This window comes from Sarcophilus harrisii, chromosome 2 (assembly GCF_902635505.1).
Source record: "Sarcophilus harrisii chromosome 2, mSarHar1.11, whole genome shotgun sequence".
Taxonomy (NCBI): Eukaryota; Metazoa; Chordata; class Mammalia; order Dasyuromorphia; family Dasyuridae; genus Sarcophilus; species Sarcophilus harrisii.
The window spans coordinates 429,966,169-429,985,656 of NC_045427.1; the positions used below are offsets into that span (position 1 = coordinate 429,966,169).

At 39.1% G+C, this 19,488-nt stretch overlaps 1 protein-coding gene across 2 annotated transcripts in view; it reads right to left on the bottom strand.

Moving 5' to 3' along the window:
- Positions 1 to 19,488, bottom strand: part of PPP1R16B (protein phosphatase 1 regulatory subunit 16B) — a 148,846-nt gene that overhangs the window by 27,820 nt on the left and 101,538 nt on the right. For both annotated transcript variants that reach the window (XM_012553610.3, XM_023507315.2), the window contains exon 3: positions 4,073 to 4,143. In XM_012553610.3, coding sequence (XP_012409064.1) covers positions 4,073 to 4,143 — 71 coding nt within the window. The remainder of the gene's footprint in view (positions 1 to 4,072; positions 4,144 to 19,488) is intronic.

A 19,488-nucleotide genomic window follows, 5' to 3' on the forward strand; every position in this document is an offset into this window, starting at 1 on the left:
AATTTGGAACTTAAAAAAAACCCACCCAACCCTGGAAGACAAATGAACTGATATAAAGTGTGAGCAGAACCATGAGAATATTGTACACAATAACAGCAATAGTATGATGATGATCAAATGTGAATGACTTAGCTACTCTGATCAAGTAATCCCATCTAATTCTGAAAGACTTGTGATGAAAAATACTATCCATCTCCAGAGAGTGAACTGATGAGCTCTAAGTGCAAACTGAAGCATATATTTTCACTTTATTTTTCTTCTTTTTTTTTTTTTAAAGAAGAACATATGGAAATATGTTTTACATGATTTTACATGTATAATTGATATCAAGTTGTTTACCGTCTCAATGGGTGAGGGCAAGGATGGTTGCAAGCGAAAGAATTTTTAAAAAGAATGTTGAAAATTTTTTAAAAGAAAAATATTTTTTAAAATCAAAAAAATTAAAAAGAAAGTATGTATAAAAGTTCTTTTAGGGCACTGGTCTTTCCTGGTAGCACTCATATCATGTCACCTATATATCTGCTTCCTGATCTGAGAAAAAGCCAATCTGCCATAAAGTGACTTATGTTGCCTCCTCTGGGCAGCCTATCTTAGTGGACCACAGAGTACTTTCCTTCAGTACTGACTTGGGAGAAGCAGCATGGACAGGTTCAAACCTTATCTTTGATACATACTGGCTATGTGATGGGGGATAGGTCATGTAACCTCTCAGTGTCCCCAGGCAACCCTCTAAGACCTTTTTTTGTGGCATGGACCCCTTTGGTAGTGGGTGGTAAAGTAGATAGAGTACCAAATCTGGAACCAGGAAAACTCATCTTCCTGAACTCTAATCTGGCCTTAGACACTTACTAGTTATGTGACCCTGGGAAAGTCACTTAACCTTGTTTGATTCAGTTTCTTTAGGTATAAAATAAGTTGGAGAAGGAAATGGCAAACCATTATAGTCTTTGCCCAGAAAATTCCAAAAGGGGGTCACAAAGAGTTGGATACAACTGAAAACTACTGAATAACAATAAGACTTCTACAATAATTAAGTGTGTGGTCTTTTTTGTCAAAATGTCTCTAAATCTATAAAATAAAATGTATAAGCTTGTGAAGAAAATAAATTCTATTGAAATGTAGTTAATAAAATATTAAAAAGAAAACTTAAGTTAAGAATCCCTGCTCTAAGACTCTAAGTTGCAGAGCAGGTGCTAACTTGCAATGGCAAAAGAAGTTTCTTCACATAGGAATGCCCTTTTTCATTGACATCATCATTACCAATACCACCACCACCACCACCACCACCACCATCATTATCATCATGTCGTCTCTGGCGCCATCTTCTTTATGAGATGTTCCCAGATTCTTTCAGTTAGTGGTTTATTCTATATCCTCAAATAACTTTGTATATACATGTAAACACCTTGAGGAAAGGAACTCATATCCCCAGAAATTTAATAATAAATGTTAATAAATAAATAATAAGTGATTATTCATAGAAATAGTCTATGAAAAGCAGTGTAGAATAGGGGGTAGAGAGAGACTTCCTTGGAATCAGGACATCCTAAGTTCAAGTCTGACCTCTGACACAGAGTCATGTAATCTCACAGTATCCCAAATAACTCTCAAAGACTAAGAGATGTTATAAATTGTGGATCTATTGTTAGCCTGCATGGGAGGATGGAGTTTCTTCACCAGGGAAATCCCTACATTAATGACTCATAAATTGGTTCCATTCCCATCCCTATTCCCACCTCCAGTAAACATTCACGTTCCCTTGGCATGACAGCTGGCAAGGCTGGCAGGCAAAGTAATAACCATTATAGGTCTATATCTTTGCCCTTCCCATGAATCCCTAAGGAGACAGAAGAGAGAAGCAGTTACAATAATGGCCAGTCCTAGAGCAGGAAGAAGATCTGGACTCCCAGCTCCTCCATCTTCCTTCATCAAGGCCAGACACTGGGCCAGCAGATCCATAAGTTTAGGCTGGTGACCCCAGAGCAGCAGTCTTTCCTTGCCAGGAGCCATAGAAGCTACCCCAGTGACTCAAGCTTAAATCGTGGGTCCCTTTGCTGGGAAAATGCATCCTAATCAACAAAAAGCTCTTCTTATCATCGTAGGCACTAATTTCTATGTACATTTGACACTACAACAGGCAGCACCAGGCAGGGGTGAGGGTGGTTGAGGGAAGAACCTCATCTGCGAGACAAAGGCAATCAATGGGTGCATTTACTATTGTTAGAAAAGAAGCCAGAGAATGAGCTGTGTTCAGATGGAGCTCAACAACCCCACTACTGTTCTCTACCCTTACCCCCACCTGCTGCAGCTCCTGCCTGTCCTCTCAGAAGGTTATCCAGCAAGTGGAGGATAAGCACTGAAGGGTCCCAACTCAGAAGTGGGGGCAGGGGATTTCTGATATGATGTCATCTGTAAAATGAGATTGATTAATAATCAGTAATAGGTGGCCAAGTAGATAGAGCGCCCAACTGGTAGACTCATCTTTGTGACAGTTCAAACCTGACCTCAGATACTTTCTAGCTGGGTGGTGTGACTGACAGACAGTTTAATGATGACAAAGACAGACATTTTGGAAAGAGTGAAGAACCCTGATTGTGCAACCCCGACTCCAGAGGCTCAGTGATGCAGGATGCTATCCCCGCCTCTGCCAAGAGAAACCTGATAGATTCAGGTTAAGACTGAGGCGTTTATTTTTTGGGTATGGCCAGATGTGGGAGCTTGTTTTGCTTGATTATGCATTTTTATATGAGAATTTTGCTTTTTTTTTTTCTTCAATTAGATGTGACAGTAGGAGGGAGAGAAAATATATTTTGTTAACTGGAAAAAAATTTTTTAAATGAGGCCTCTGAGGTTCCATCCAGTTTTGATTATAATGTATTCCAATACTATTATGATGAGTCTCTTCTGGAAATACTGGTTGCTGGAAAGCACAAGAAAAGGAACTACAGGGAATGGGCATCTTGCTCAGCCACTGTGATCCTGGCCAGAAGTGTCTTGGACTGGGCAGGATTATCACACAGGAAAACAAAAGTTGGTGGAGATTAGGAGCACCAATCCTCAGAACTGGGGTCAAGACCACACATGGGATTCATCCTCTCCTGTCCCATGAGAACATCTGTGCACATGCACACACACAATTACCCTATGGCCACAGAACTTCTATCCTATCCTGTCAGCTCTTCCCTCAAATGCAGATTTTGGTGCAGAACATGGCGCTCCACTATGACAAGGCTGCAGTTTTCTAAAGAGAACCTTGAATGAGCTAGTGCCTTGGATGCAAATAAAAGCCCTTGGACACTAAAGTTTTAAAGCTAAACAAAAAGAAATGATGCATTCTTTCACATTCTTGGGGAGGTAGCTAGACACTGGGCCTCTTTGAAGTATTCTTAGCTTGAGTCAAGGACTGGGTTAGACTCCAAGCTCTGCTCCTTCCATCTCATCTGTAAAATGGGGGGATTGAACTAGATGACCCCCAACTTTTCCATCTCTAAATCTACAATTCTATGATCCTGCTATTAGAAAAATAAGAAAAAGGTTACATAGTTCTAAGTTGGCTAGAACATTGAATATCTGAAGGCAAGTATTATGAGATAAGGCTAAAAAGTATGTTGGAACAAGATTAAGGAGGACCTTGGATGTCAGGATAAATTTATGTTTTCTTTGATAGGCCATAGGAAGATATGATATCCTATCACCCAAGGTCCATCACCACCGTAGAAATGGAGATAATACCAGAACCTTGGACCACCGGGGAGAAATTAGACTGTTGCCTCAGGCACTCACCAGCTGGCAGCAAATATACTTATTTATACTAATTCAGTCACTATCTCAATTTTGAAATTGCCCTAAAATGAAAAGTTCATTCATTTCTAATCACTGCAACAAACTAGGATTTATGTTTTTAGTCCTGGAAATGAACCTTGAGTGACTGCTGGAATGTGGAATAGAAAGGAGATCCAGGGTTGTCTAGTGCATGGAGGATAGAAAAGAGAAGGGATGATTTCCTTCCTTCCCTCTTTCCCTTCCTCCTTCCATTCCCAACAACAGGGCTGAGGCATGCCTAAGTTCTCACCTGATGCAGTGCAGTGAGTCCATCTTCATTGCATAGGTCAGGGCTTATCTTGTTCTTCAGAAAGTAGCGTACTATAAAGGGAAAAGATGGTGAGAGATGAGTATTTCATGCCAAAGGCAGACTGTGCCATTATCCCACCCTCCAGTTCTCTCCCAATCTATCCTTTCCTAATGTTGGGGAAAAGCTGTAGCTTATTTTTTTCTTTAAGCATGAAACAGAACATTAATTTCCAGTTATATCCAATATGCCAAATTTACTTGGTTTCTAGAAGTTTATTTTTAAAACCTAAAATTCTAAACTTAATAACCATTAACAAAATAATCATTCACATAAATTAACTAAATAATAAATTATTACATATAAACTCAATTGCAAACTATCTATGTTTTCTTTTTTGAAATGTGTATATTGGATTTATTAAAAATAATAAAAACCGCCCCATTTGCTTTCATATTCCTGTCTGATCTTTTTCTTTAGTGGGTTTTTCCCCTTCAGATTTTGTTGCTTTTCTTTATAAAATTACTATACTGTGATTTTCTGCTACATGCTTTCTTTAAAAAGTTTTAAGTCAAGTTCTTAAGATTTCTCTCCAGAAGACCAAGTCAGCTTGGAATTAATTATTAACTATGTAAATATAGGCAAGATATTTCATCTTTTCTAAGCTTTAGTTGCCTTCCCTGTAAAATGAGGATAATAACATTTGCATGTTACATTCAGTTATTGGGAGAACACTTTATAAAACATGATTATTATAACTTATTATTATCACTTTTGTATCTCTTTGACCAAACACTTGTTAAGAGAACTACTGTGTACTAGATATTGTAAAATATACAAAGCTTTGATAAGATATGGCTTTTGCTCTCATGGAGCTCATTTTGTTAAAAGGATAAGACACAAAGATAATTACAAAACATTTTTGTTGTTGTTAGAGAGCTCTAAAGATGAAGATAATTACCAACATAGAAAGGATCAAGGAAGATACTGCATTGGAAATTTGGCAGGCAGAAGGCAGTATGTCATAAAGACTCATCTCCCTGGCTCATAGACTACATTTTTTAACCTCTTCATGCCTCAGTTTCCTCCTCTGTCAGATTAGAGATTACCCTAGATCAGGTATTCTTAACCTGGGTTCCAAGAACTTTTAAAATATTTTGATAGATATATTTCATTATAACTGGTTTTCTTTATAATCCCATGTATTTTGTTTTACACTTTTAAAAATGTTATTCTGAGAAGGGGTCCAAGCAAAAAAAGGTTAAGAATTCCTGAATTAGCTTAATAATCTAAAGTTCCTTCCAGCTCTGAAATTCTATCTTCTTTTCTAAAATCTCTTAAAACTCTAAATGATTTGGAATGCCCATTTTCAAGTTCCCTAATGCTTATAAAATCACTTTCCACATAACAATATCACAAGGGAGTTATTTATTATTAGAATCCCCATTTTACTGAGGGAGAACTGAGGGTTACAGGTAGTAAAGTAACGTATCCAATGTGAGAAGACTAGTCATTGTTGAAGCAGGGATTCCAATCCAAGTCTCTCTTGAATCCAAGTCAAGTAGGTGGTATAAATATATTTATTTCTGCTATATTTCTGTCAAATGAACTGGAGAAAAAAAAATGGCAAACCTCTTCAGTACCTCTGCAAAGAAAATCCCAAGTGAGGTAATGAAGAGTAGGACATGACTGAAGTGAATGAAGAACAAAAAGGTGAGGAAACTGAGAGGTTCAGTGAGATAATAACTTGATCATGGTCCCATAGCTGCTAGTTTTTGGATCCAGGCCTTTGGAAGCCTTTTCTTACAGGTTAAGGATGCACACCAAACTCTGGGATGATTTTGATTGAATTCAACTCACTAAGCACTATTTAAGCAGATACTATCTTCAAAGCACTGTGTGCTAAGTATGTAGTCAAAAAACCCACTGAAATCCTTAACCTCAAGAGTCTTAGATCCTATATTGGGGATTGGGATTGGGAGCAGAGATAATGTACAGAACCAAGTAAAATTAAAAGGATGAAAAAGGGTAAATCCAGCCTGTTTATGTCTACCACAGTAGATAGCAAAGAAAGTAGTTAAAGCAAAGAAAGCTAATAGATGGGACATTCAGATGTTCACAGATAGAAAAAATTCAAGTAAAAAGCCAGTATTTTTTTTTTTAATACTCTGCTCAAAGTTAATAAGCAAGAAGATCTAACTGTCCTAATATTAGGAAGCAACCTTGATGTTAGAGTTATAAATGAGACCAGTGAGACCCATGCCTTGACTAAAGTCTCTGAAGAAGAGTGGTTGTTTTTTTTTTTTTTTTCAAACAAAACAAGAGGACAGGTGAAAGGGAATTATTTTTAAAATATAGTCATGTGAAGAAAACCAGGAACTAGAGCAGGGAAATATGGTGGAAAACATTTAGGTAATGAAAAATAGAGGGAAATATTCTTATTTGATTATGTTACAAGACTACTGGGGGAGAGAAAAAAAAAGGAATAAAGTAAAGAGTTTGGGAAACAGATCAGAAACGGAGAAGCAGGCTATGTTAGTAATAAGGAATTTCAATTAACCAGATATAATCTGAATCTCTCTCTTCTCTCTCTCTTCTAAATTTGTGTGTCTCCCTTTTTCTTTCCTCAGATTCTCTCCTCAGTCTCTCTGTCTCTTTGTTTCTGTCTCTCTTTCTCTATTCCTTCCTCCCTCCCTCTCACCCTCAATATTAGAACAGTTAATGACTTGACTAGCCTTAATGATTATTTCATCCTTCCAAAAGTGAAGAAGCCAACATGGAGCATTCATTTTTTTCTCTGATTCTTACTAATTACTATTAATAATTCTTACTAATTTCTACTGGGATGAAAATGATAGGAATCTTAGTGGAAGAAGGAGCAAGACAGGAGTGATCATTCTGTCTTGGAATCTGTGACTAAAGTGGGAAACCAGAGATAGTATGGAATGCACTCCAGATTTTTAAAAAGCAGATTTCAGTCAGTGCAGAGGGATGATAGATATGATCCAACGAATTAAAATTCTCCATGGTAAACTGGCTCAGAAAAGCTGAGAAGCTGTCAAAAAATGAAATTTCCAAGACAGAAAGGGAAAGAGTTTTATCAAGCAGAAGTTAACTGGAAAGAAGGATACACACACACACACACACACACACACACACACACCCTTCAAATCCTGGAAAAAGTCTATAATGGATTATTAAAGAGATGGTTAAAAAACCTCTAGAAAAGAAATGATGAATAGAGAGAACCACCATGGCTTTAGTATGAATAGAGAGAACCATCATGGCTTTAGTAACAAGTCACACCAGACTAACTTCTTAACCTTTTCACTTAAAAAAAATAACTTGAATGAATTAGTAGATCAAAAGAATAGTATTTATCTAGATTTTGGTAAAGTAGTTGATACAACATCTCATAGCATTTTTGTGTTAAATATAAAGAGATATGGATCACATACTGGTTGAATGGTTATATTTTAAAAGTATTTCTTACACAAAATTTTACAAAAATGAATGTTGAATTTTCAGATGATGAAATTAAAGTCATTTCTAGTCAATCACTACTGATTTAAGAAATACAAATTAAGACAACTCTGAGATAACATTTCACACCTCTCAGATTGGCTACAATGACAGGAAAAGAGTGTAATAAATGTTGGAGGGGATGAGAGAAAACTGGAACATAAATGCATAGTTGGTTGAGTTGTGAATTGATGCAACCATTCTGGAAAGCAATTTGAAACTATACCCAAAAGGCTATCAAACTGTGTGTATTCTTTGATCCAGCAGTGTTTCTACTAGATCTACTGAGTCTATATCCCAAACAGATATTCAAAAAGAGAAAAAAATCCACACATACAAAAATATTTGTTGATGTTTGTTGAAGCTCTTTTTATAGTGACAAGTAACTGGAAATTGAGTGGATGTCCATCAGTTGAGGAATGGCTGAATAAGTTATACTGTATGAATGTAATGGAATATTATTGTTTTATAAAAATTGACAAGCAGACTGATTTCAGAAAAGCCTGGAAAGATCTGCATGAACTAATGTTAAGTGAAGTGAATAGAACCAAGAGAACATTGTACACAACAAAAAGATTATGTGATGATCAATTGTGATGGATTTGGCTCTTTTCAACAATGAGGTGATTCAAGACAATTCCAAGACTTGTGATGGAAAGAGCCATCAGCATCCAGAGAGAGAACTATGGAGACTGAATATGGATCAAAACATAATATTTTCACTTTGTTGTTGTTTGCTTGTTTTATTTTTCTTTCACCTTTTGATCTGATTTTTCTTATGCAGCATAACAAATATGGAAATATGTTTAGAAGAACTGCACATGTTTTATCTATATCTGATTACTTGCTATCTATGGGAGGAAGGGGAAGGGAGGGAAGGAGAAAATTTAGAACACAAGGTTTTGCAAAGGTGAATTTGAAAACTATGTATTTGGAAAACAAAAAGCTATTAAAAGTGACTGTTGAAAACTATCTTTACATGCACAGTTTGATAACTTTTTGAGCATAGTTCTAAATTGCTCTCCAGAATGGCTGGATGTGTTCACAATTCCACCAATAATGTACCAGTGTCCCCATTTTCCCACATCCCCTCCAACATTCATCATTATCTTTCCCTGTCATTCTAGACAATCTGACAGGTGTGTAGTGGTATCTCAGAGTTGTCTTAATTTGCATTTCTCTGATTAATAATGATTTGGAGTATATTTTCATATGGCTAGAAATAGTTTTAATTTCTTCGTCTGAGAATTGTCTGTTCATATCCTTTGACCATTTATCAATTGGAGAATGGCTTGATTTCTTATAAATTAGAGTCAATTCTCTATATATTTTGGAAATGAGGCTTTTATCAGAACCTTTGACTGTAAAAATGTTTTCCCAGTTTATTGTTTCCCTTCTAATCTTGTCTGCATTAGTTTTGTTTGTACAAAAACTTTTCAATTTGATATAAGCAAAATTTTCTATTTTGTAGTCAATAGTGATCTCTAGTTCTTCTTTGGTCATAAATTCCTTCCTCTTCCACAGGTCTGAGAGGTAAACTATCCTATGCTCTTCCAATTTATTTATAATCTCATTCTTTATGCCTAGGTCATGAACCCATTTTGACCTTCTTGGTGTATGATGTTAAGTATGGGTCAATGCCTAGTTTCTGTCATACTAATTTCCAAATTTCCCAGCAATTTTTGTCAAATAATGCATTCTTATCCCAAAAACTGGGGTCTTTGGGTTTGTCAAACACTAGATAATTAAAGTTATTGGCTGTTTTGTCCTTTGAACCTAACCTACTCCACTGATCAACTAGTCTATTTCTTATCCAATACCAAATGGTTTTGGTAACCGCTGCGTTATAATATAATTTAAGATCTGGTACAGCCAGGCCACCTTCATTTGATTTTTTTTTTCATTAATTCCCTCATAAAAGGCATTCCTTTCAAGTTTATAGATGATATAAATCTTGGAGGGACAACACACATACAAGTTCCCAAAAAATCTTGACAAATTACAATATTAAGCAAAATCTAGTAAGATAAAATTTAATAAAGGTAATAAATAAAACTTAATAAAATAAATTTAATAGAGGCAAATCCAAAATCTTACACTGGGGTAAAAAAAAAAACTTTGCAGGGAGTAAGGTTGTTTGAAAAATATTTCAGGATTTTAGTAGATTGCAAGCTCAATGCTCAAAACAGTGTGATACGACAGATTTTAAAATCTATTAAGATAATAGCCTATAGTAAGAGAGACATAACTTCCAAAAGCAAGGAGAGGAGAATCTTGCAATACTTTGTCTTCGTCAGACCACATCTGGCATATGAATAAATAAAAAAATGATTTATTTATTGTTTACTATGTGCCAGGCACATGAAGAAGTGATCCTTTTTGTGAATGCAAACCTCACTCTATATGCACAAATGATCTTTTTCCATCCCATCTTCTCTAGCAGATTCCCCATCATCCCTACTCTCTCAGGTATCTTCAATCTCTCCCAGTCTCCTGGCTACTTCCCTAATGACCACAGATATGCCCATGTCTCTCCCTTTCTCAAGAAACCCTCACTCCATCCATTCAGGCTAACTAGCTCTGATACCACATCTCTCCTACCTTTTGTGATTAAACTTTTTTTTTTGGCATATATTAGGGACTTCCATTTTCCTTTTACTCTCTTCTTAATTCTACAGATTTGCTTCTAATCTCATCATTCAACCAAAATTGTTCTCTCCAAAATTACCAATGATCTCTTACCTGTTAAATCTAAAGACTTTTTTTCCCCTCAGTCTTCATCCTTCTTAATCTCTCTGTAGCCTTTGACATTGTTGGTCACCCTCTTCTTCATACTCACTTCTCTCTAGATTTTCATGACACTATTCTATCCATCCAATCACTCTTTCTCAGACTCCTTTGCTGGATCTTAATCTAGGTCATGTCTACTAACAGTGGGTGTTCCACAAGGCTCTGTCTGCCCTCTTTCACCCCTGACTCTATACCATTTTACATGATGATTTTATCAGCTCCCATGAATCCAATTACCCTCTCTTTACTGATGATTCCCAGATCTACTTGTCTAGTCCTATCCTTTCTCCAGATCTCTATTCTCACATTTCAATTACCTTTTGGATATCACTAACTTGATGTCCATAAACAACTTTAACACATGTCCAAAACTGAACTAATTATCTTTACCCCATTAAACCTCCCTCTTTCTAACTTCTTTATTACTGTGGAGGGCACCATCATCCTTCCAGTCACTCAAGCTCAAAACTTAGATTCATCTGTTGATTTTCTGTCGATTTTCACAGCATCTCTTGTATGTGTCCCATTCTTTCTTTTGACACTACCCATACCCTATTGGGGGGAAGACTAAGACCTCTGGTATGAGGGCTGTCAAGCTCTTTTCAGGAGTTCTTTCCACCTTTGTTGTCTGACTGACCCACCTAACTCTTACTTGTAACTCCAAGAAGCTATAGCATATGTGCCAGCCACATCCTGTAAATAATTTCAGCAGATCGTCCAAACCAAGTTCTGGCTAAAATCTCATCTTCTTCTATAAGTCTTTCCTGGCCCACCTTAATGTCAGTGCCTTTTCTCTTTTGATTGTCTCTGTTGATTATCCTGTATAGACCACATTTGCATGTAATTATTAAACAAGGGATCTTAAACCTTTTGGTGAGTTAAGGAGGTGATTATTCCAAACAGGTGAAGATTCTGAAGGTCACCTGGCAGGATAAGGTACCAGACACTGAGCTCATTTCTTGAACTAAACTGCCAAGCATTCCAACTCTACTGCTCAGGGGGCAATTCTGATGAAGTGCAAATGTATGTTTACCTAAAAGACTTCTTTCTGGAGACCTCACACAGGGCAAGTGCTTACATGATAGTCAGAAAAAGCAATACAAAGACACTCTGCATATCTCAAGAACTATGGAATTGATTGAATGACCTGGAAAATACTGTCATAGGATCACCCAGCATGGCAAGTCCTCATTAGAAAAGTTGCTGTGCTCCAAGAGCAAAGCAGAATTGAAGTAGCTCAAAAGAAACACAAGGCATGCAAATTTAGAGAGTCTACCCCAAATGTGCCTGATTTCTAATAGAGCATTCAGAGCTCTGATTAGTCTGATTAGTCACAATCAGACACTGTGTAACTTAACCCTAACACAGGGATGTCATTTTGGTCCTACTTGGGAACAACACACAACAACCCTGTTGCAGAGTCTCATCACTTCACACCCAGACTATTGCAATCGCCTGCTGGTTGGTCTCCCTGCCACAAGTCTCTCCCCATTCCACTCCATCGTCCAGTGAGCTGTCAAAATTTTGTCGTAAAGCATAGGAGACAATCCGTCTCCTAATTACTCAATAAATATCAGTACTTCCTCTCACTTCCAGGATCAAATATTAATTCCTCTGTTTATTTTAAAGCTCTTCATAATCTGCCCCTCTTTCCAGTCTTCCTCCACCTCACTCACCTCTACATTCTCTGTGATCCAGTGACACTGGCTTCCTGGCTATTCTTCCTACAAGACATTATATATCTTGGCTCTAGACATTTTCATTGGCTGTTCCTCATGCCTGGAATTATCTCCTTCCTGATCTCTGCCTTCTGACTTCCTGGTTTCCTTCAATTCTAAGCTAAAATCTCATCTTCTACTATAAATTTTTCCTGACTCACCTTAATACCAGTGCTTTCTCACTTTTGATTGTCCCTATTGATTATCCTGTGCATATCATGTTGGACATAGTTGTGTGTCTATTGTCTTTCCCACTGAAGTATGAGTTCTGTGACAGCAGAAACTGTCTTGTACCTTTTCTAGTATCTCCAATGTTTAATAAATGTTCATTGAGTGACTGTGCTAAGGGCTGGGAATACAAACACACATAGCAAGATAATCCCTAATCTCAGGAAAAAACAATACACATAGAGGAATGGGGGCCTAGGAGACAGACTGGGGAAATCAAAAGAGGTGTCAGGGATGTCACAAAGATGGTGAACAGAGTCCCAAAGAAGACAATTGACTTGTCCTTTCCAGGAAGGGGGTGTTCATTTGATTACTGTTCTCAAAGCCAGAACCATAGGGTTCTATTCTGGAATTCAACGTTCAGGAAGAACATTGAAAAGCTGGAAAAGATCTGTAGTGGAGCAACCACTATGATGTTTCCTGTCATAAAAGGATTAGTGAGAGGGACTGGGAATATTTCACTTAGCATAGTGCCCAGTTCACAGTAGGCACAGTAAATGTTTTTTTTTTTGTTTTTTTTTTTTAATTTTTATTTTATTTTATTTTATTTTATTTTTTTATTTAATAGCCTTTTATTTACAGGATATATACATGGGTAACTTTACAGCATTAACAATTGCCCAAACCTCTTGTTCCAATTTTTCACCTCTTACCCCCCCCCCCACCCCCTCCCCTAAATGGCAGGATGACCAGTAGATGTTAAATATATTAAAATATAACTTAGATACATAATAAGTATACATGACCAAAACATTATTTTGCTGTACAAAAAGAATCAGACTCTGAATTATTGTACAATTAGCTTGTGAAGGAAATCAAAGATGCAGGTGTGCATAAATATAGGGACTGGGAATTCAATGTAATGGTTTTTAGTCATCTCCCAGAGTTCTTTTTCTGGGTATAGCTAGTTCAGTTCATTACTGCTCCATTAGAAATGATTTGGTTGATCTCGTTGCTGAGGATGGCCTGATCCATCAGAACTGGTCATCATCTAGTATTGTTGTTGAAGTATATAATGATCTCCTGGTCCTGCTCATTTCACTCAGCATCAGTTCGTGTAAGTCTCTCCAGGCCTTTCTGAAATCATCCTGTTGGTCATTTCTTACAGAACAGTAATATTCCATAATTTTCATATACCACAATTTATTCAGCCATTCTCCAACTGATGGACATCCATTCAGTTTCCAGTTTCTAGCCACTACAAAAAGGGCTGCCACAAACATTCGAGGCACAGTAAATGTTGATTGGAGAAGATAAGACATGGTTGTGCTCATATTTTGAGCACATAGACCAGTGGTTCTCAGAAACCCTTTTAGAGGGTCTACAAATTCAAAAACAGCTTTTATTTCCAATATGGTAAATGTCTATAAATATAATCCAGATAAACAAAAATGCTTTGGAGAGATCCTCAATAATTTTTAATAGGATAAAGATACTGAAAACAAAAGTTTGAGAGCCACTGACATAGACCTTTAAAATCTGTGAGGTATTTTACAAATATTTTATCATTAAATCTTAACAACAAGCCACTATTTTAGTGTTTTTCTTTTTTTTATTTCCTTAACCTGACCTGTGATTTCCTTGGTAGGGGGAGCTCTCAGTGAGAAAGTCATATAAACAAGCATTATTAAGTATTTGTTATATCCTAGGCACTATTTGAAGAACTAGAACTTTCTCTACTAATGGAGATCAACCCCTTCTCTGAAATTCAATCTGCAAGAATTGTCTGGACATCAGAAGATTAAGTGACAGGCAATATATAGTGCATTTGAACCCAGAGGACTGCCTAATTTACAATCAGAAAGGTCATACAAGTATCATTACTCCTATTATATAGATGAGGAAATTGAGTATATGAAATAACCCAAAGATCTAAGTTCAAGTTTCAATTCAATAGTTATCAGTGGTGGGACTGTGACCAAGCTATTTATCTCTAGGAGCCTCAGTTTTCTCATCTGTAAGAGTAGAAACAGGGATATTTACACCACCTATCACATAGGATTGCTATGAAAAAAGCATTTTGTAACCTTAAAGCATTCTAAAGTACAAGTTAGTGAGATGAAGTGACTTCCATAGATTGCACAACTAGCAAGTGGCAGTCCTGGGCCCCAAATCCTGTTCTTGTGATTCCAAGTCTAATGTTTATTCCACTATAGCACAGCTCCCTTCAACTTCTACAGTCTAATCAGCTCAATGAGCTTGGGCCAGGCTGAAAAGATTCAAGAAAATACATAAAATTCCAGGGCAATCAGCTCTCAGATGACAGAAACACATGTAGAATAACAGCAAAGTCCAACTCACTTCAGAAGAGACCAATAGGAAGTAGAAGATATAACAGAAGCAGGCTGTTTTTAGCTGGGCAAGTCTATGGAGAACACTACAACATAATATGGAGCACTAGTGTGCTATGATAAAAAGAATCATGAATTTGGCATCCGAAGAATTAGATTCAAATCCTGCCTTTGCCATTTACTAGTTCTGTGACTACCTCTCTGAACCTCAATTTCTTCATCGGTTAAATGGGTGTTAGTGGGAGGATTAGTGTTGTGGGCAGTTAGGTGGAACAGTGAATAGAGTGCTAGGCCTGGACTCAACCTTTTTGAGTTCAAATCTGACCTCAGATTCTTACTAGCTGGGCAAATCACTTAACCCTGTTTGTCTTAGTTTCCTCTGTAAAATGATGTGCAGAAGGATATGGTAAACCACTCCAGTGTCTTTGTCAAGAAAACCCCAAAAAGAGTCACAGAGACTCAGACGTGACTAAAAAAGTGATCAAAAATGACAAGCAACCCATATCAGAGAGTAGTTTAAATTATGAAGTGCCATGGGAATATGAGCTATTATTCTCCATCACTGGGCTTTCTATAGCCACATTCAAGCATTTAGAGAGAAACATAGAAGGGATCTTAGTATAGTGCAAAGAATGTAGGTTTTGGAGTGGGACCAGCTTGATTCAAATCCAACTTTGTCACTTATTATTTGTGACATTAGGGAAGTCACTTAGTTTTTCTGGGTCTCATCTTTTTAAAATGACATCTTTGAGCTACATGACCTCTAAAGTCCTTTCCAAATTTAAATCTACATTGTATGATGACAATCTAGGTACATGAACCAGAGTTTGCCAGAAAAAAAAAAGGCATAATCTAGCATCCAGAATGAAGACAGTGCCATGATTCCACAGATCTCACATGGTATGGTTCAAAGTAGGAGTGCTCCTGAGAGCAGAAGGCAGAGGGTGGGTCTAGACTGCTCGCCCCTCTAAGTCACATCTCTGCCTCTACCAACCACCCTGACCAGAACCCCCAGGGGCTAATGAAAACTGTGCCGAGTGAAAGTTATCAATGAGAGATTTGACATTTTTATGAAGAATTGTAGGAAGTCAGGCTTCTGGGTAATGTGAGTCACAAGGAAGGAGACAGCATTTTCTAGCCAAGGTTGACTCTGTAACAGTGCCAAAAAAAAAAAAAAAGCAAAAGGTCACAAGCTCCAGAAAGGTCACCACATCTCAGACTTCTCTGTGCACTGATCTGACAGATGTTGCTTTGCAAGAAGCATAGAATGAGCCACAATCCTCATCTGTGACCCTCAGTTCCTTCAAGCCACATGCCAAATCCCACCATTAGCAACGAGTCTTTCCCAGGCTCTGAGAATGCTGCTCTGTATTTACCTCGTACAGACAGAACTTCTGGCTCCTTGTCTCCCCCATTAAACTGTGAGCTCCTTGAGGGCAGGGAGGGTCTTTCATCTTTCTTTGTGGGCCTGGCACACAGAAAGCCCCTACTGACCAACTATAGATCAGGAAAATGCTCGTGTGCCACTGCTCTAGGGACCAGCGGGCTTCTTCACGTGGCTTGTAGCTCGAACCTCGACACGTGTTCTATTCTTTTGTTAGAACAGGTGCTCCAACCGAGCAAGTAATATCTCCCACTATTCTAGTGTTGTGCATAGTAAGCACTCAATAATTGCTTTTTAGGAATTTAGTTTTATATGCTCTGTTCCTATATGTAAATCTGTACAAAAGTATATAGAGTAAGTATGAAGCAAATCGAGGGGGGCAGAGGATGCACCAGCAGATGGGGGTCAGGAAATGTCTCCTTTGAGCCCACTAGTGAAGGAAATCAAGCATTTTGTGAGGAGGGGGTGCCTCCCAGGCCTGAGGACAAACTGCAGAGTCAGGAAGCTGGGAGATAGAAAGGATGCTTCATGCACACAAACAAGGGCCACTTTGGCTGGGCAACAGACTCACAGTAAGTCTCCAGACTCGTGTTCCCCAGCTTGGTAGATCCCGCCAGAACTCCAGCTTCCCTGCTGATTCCTTCAGAAGCCCTGGGTCCTTGTGACCAAGATGAAGCATGGAAAGATGACCTCAGCCGAGTCATCTTAGACTAAGCTCTGTAAACAGGAAAGCCAGAGCATACTCCAGACCTCCTTGGGTCTTCAAAGGCAGGAGTCCATTTTTTTTTCACAGTCTCACTGGACCTCAGAGCACAAAGATTCTCCTCTCCTAGCCCCAAATCTGGAAACAGGACTCATATGTTTGAAGCACGTGTATAGCCAGGTAAATTATCTTGGTTGACTATGGAGACTCATTACTCCATAGCATCATGGAGCTATAAGAATCATTCAGTTACAAAACTGTCTCTGGGACCTTCTGACGAGGGACCTTCCTTCTGCATCTCAGCATCATGGACCTTAAAACTTGGCTTCTGTCAGGTATTCAGGTGCCCTCAGGTACATCACTATAGACATGACAATTCTTTGGTGTGGACACTCTCACCACATTCAGGTAGGGAACAGGTGGGCAGGAGATGGGAAGAAGGCAAACAGACGATGCATGGTAAAGAAAATCTGGAAAGTCTGCTCCCTACTTTAAAATGGAGGTTGTAGGGAAAACTGACCAATCAGAGGAAGAGGAGGCAGGGGCAGGAGGCAGGATGAGAAGGCTGCCAGGATAGAAGTTCAAAACTCCCTTTTTCTTCTCTGGATCTTCAGTTGCTGCAACTGCTAAGGAGACAGGCTCAATAGTATCTGCTAATATTGGGGCCAGACCCCATTGCCACAAGGGTAGCTTCGTAGCCCAGTCCAAAGGGAGGACCAGTGGACCACAGGATGCTGCTATCCCTAAGGGTCTTGGGTTCAAAGTCTTAATGTGTCTCTGGTGGGGTCTGAGAAAAGGTGAAGAAGTGGTAATTTAGCTTGTCTGGCACATGGCCCTTGCTGCCCCTCCCTCAGGGGACCATGCTGCTTTGGCCAGACTGGCTTGGCTGCCCCTGGGGAGCAGGTGAGAAGTAGTTGGTTAGCGATAGGTGACTCTTTCTCCAAAGTGATTGCTCTCCCAGATGCTGGCCGTGGGGATATGGGCTGAAGCAGAACTGGTGGGGCTCTGGGGTTGGCCTGTTTGTCACTGGTAGTTGTCAGTCAGCATCAGTGAGTGCTGAGTCCCTCAATAATGTCATCGGGGCCAGGCTGAAAGCAGAGATGTTGGGATAGGCAGCACAGCTACTTTCAGAGCTCCCAGCTTCAGTCCCGGGCGGTCTCCATCCAGGTCTCAGGATGGGGCAGGAGTTTGACTGGCCTGAACTTGCTGCCTTCTGCCTCTCCTTCAGGACATGCTTCAGCTAGCTGACCTGGTGGCCTTGTGGGTGGCAAGAGACATCCTGGGAGTTAGCAGATGGTAAACTACAATGGGTCAACAATGGCAGTCAGAAGTACTAACGTGAACTTGGGCTGCAGGAAGAGGAGCCCAGCTTCCAGGATGAAGAAAGAAGGAATAATAATTCCTCTCAACCACAAGTTTCAGTCAGATCCCACCAGGCCTTAAGTTTTAGACAACACATTTCAGGAAGGATGACAACAAGCCAGAAAATGTCCAGAGGAGGTCAATAAGGTTAGTCAAGACCCTTGAGTCTAAGTATTTAGAGAATTAGTTGAAGCAAATGGAGATGTTCTGCCTGGAAAAGACAAGATGGGTAAGGGAGATAGGGAAGGAAGACCACAGGGGAAACTGTATTCAAATATTTGAGTAGCTGCCCCATGGAAGGGATATTAGACTTGCACTGTTTGATACCAGGAAACAGAACAGGAACAATGGGTAAATGGAATTTTCAAGAAGTCAAATTAAGGCTTGAAGTCTGGCAGGAAAATCAGAGCTGTCCAAAAGTGCAATGGATTGCAACAGGGGGTGGGGGATGAGAGGGGAATGCATGGGAGAAGTGGGAAAGAAGGCTTATATTCTTTCTCTTTGGAGGACTCCAAGAAAAGGCTATTTTGTCTAGATATTTGCCAGTTATATAGGGATGGGAATTCTTTTTAGGCTGGGGGTAAAAGTTTGTGATTCTTTGACAAACTTTTATACTAAGCTTTTGGGCTGGAGATTGAAAGTCTTTATGTCCTCTGGTTTTACACCTCGGGCAACTAGCAGGAAGTCCCTGATCACTTCCTTCACAACATAAATAGGCCTCTTTCCTTATCCCCCCACCATGAGTAATACTGTGACTCAACCATCAGGCCCAGGTTTGATGCAGCTCCCAGCACCTCCTCCTCCCCCAACATGAATAACGCTCACCCCCACAGCAGCCTACTCCCTGGCAGGGAGTAGGGTAAGCTGAGGGGCTGACAGAACAAGGAGCAGCAGCCTGCGTGTTTCCTTCACAAAAACACAGGCTTTCCCTCTCTGCAGTAAAAGGAATTAAAGGTGGTCATGTGATATGTGGGCTTGGCAGGGGCTTTTCCTCTGTTTGGGAGGTGTGTACATGCCTCCTTCATTCTCTCATTTACCTACACAGACAAGAAATGAAAATAAGAAATGTTGATTCTCTCTCTAATCCTCATAGGATTTTGTTACTGTCATTTTAAATAAATGTGGGGTCACCAGTAATCAGGCATTTTGTCAACCAGGGAAACCAAGATCCAGATAAAAGGAGCCCCTCAGTCAGTCATCAAGTACTTATTAGATATTTACTGTGTGCCAGGTGCTGGAGGCACAAAGTCAAGCAAAAACAGAGGGGGACTCTACCCCCTGGAAGCTTACATTCTAAAAGCAAGAGAGAGGAGGAAAAGCACTGGGCGTAGGTATGAGAGCCTCCAGGGCAGGAAAGGGAGACCCTAGCCTTAAACAATGGTTCTGGGGAGCTCTCCAATCAGAAAGAAGCGGAGGGAACT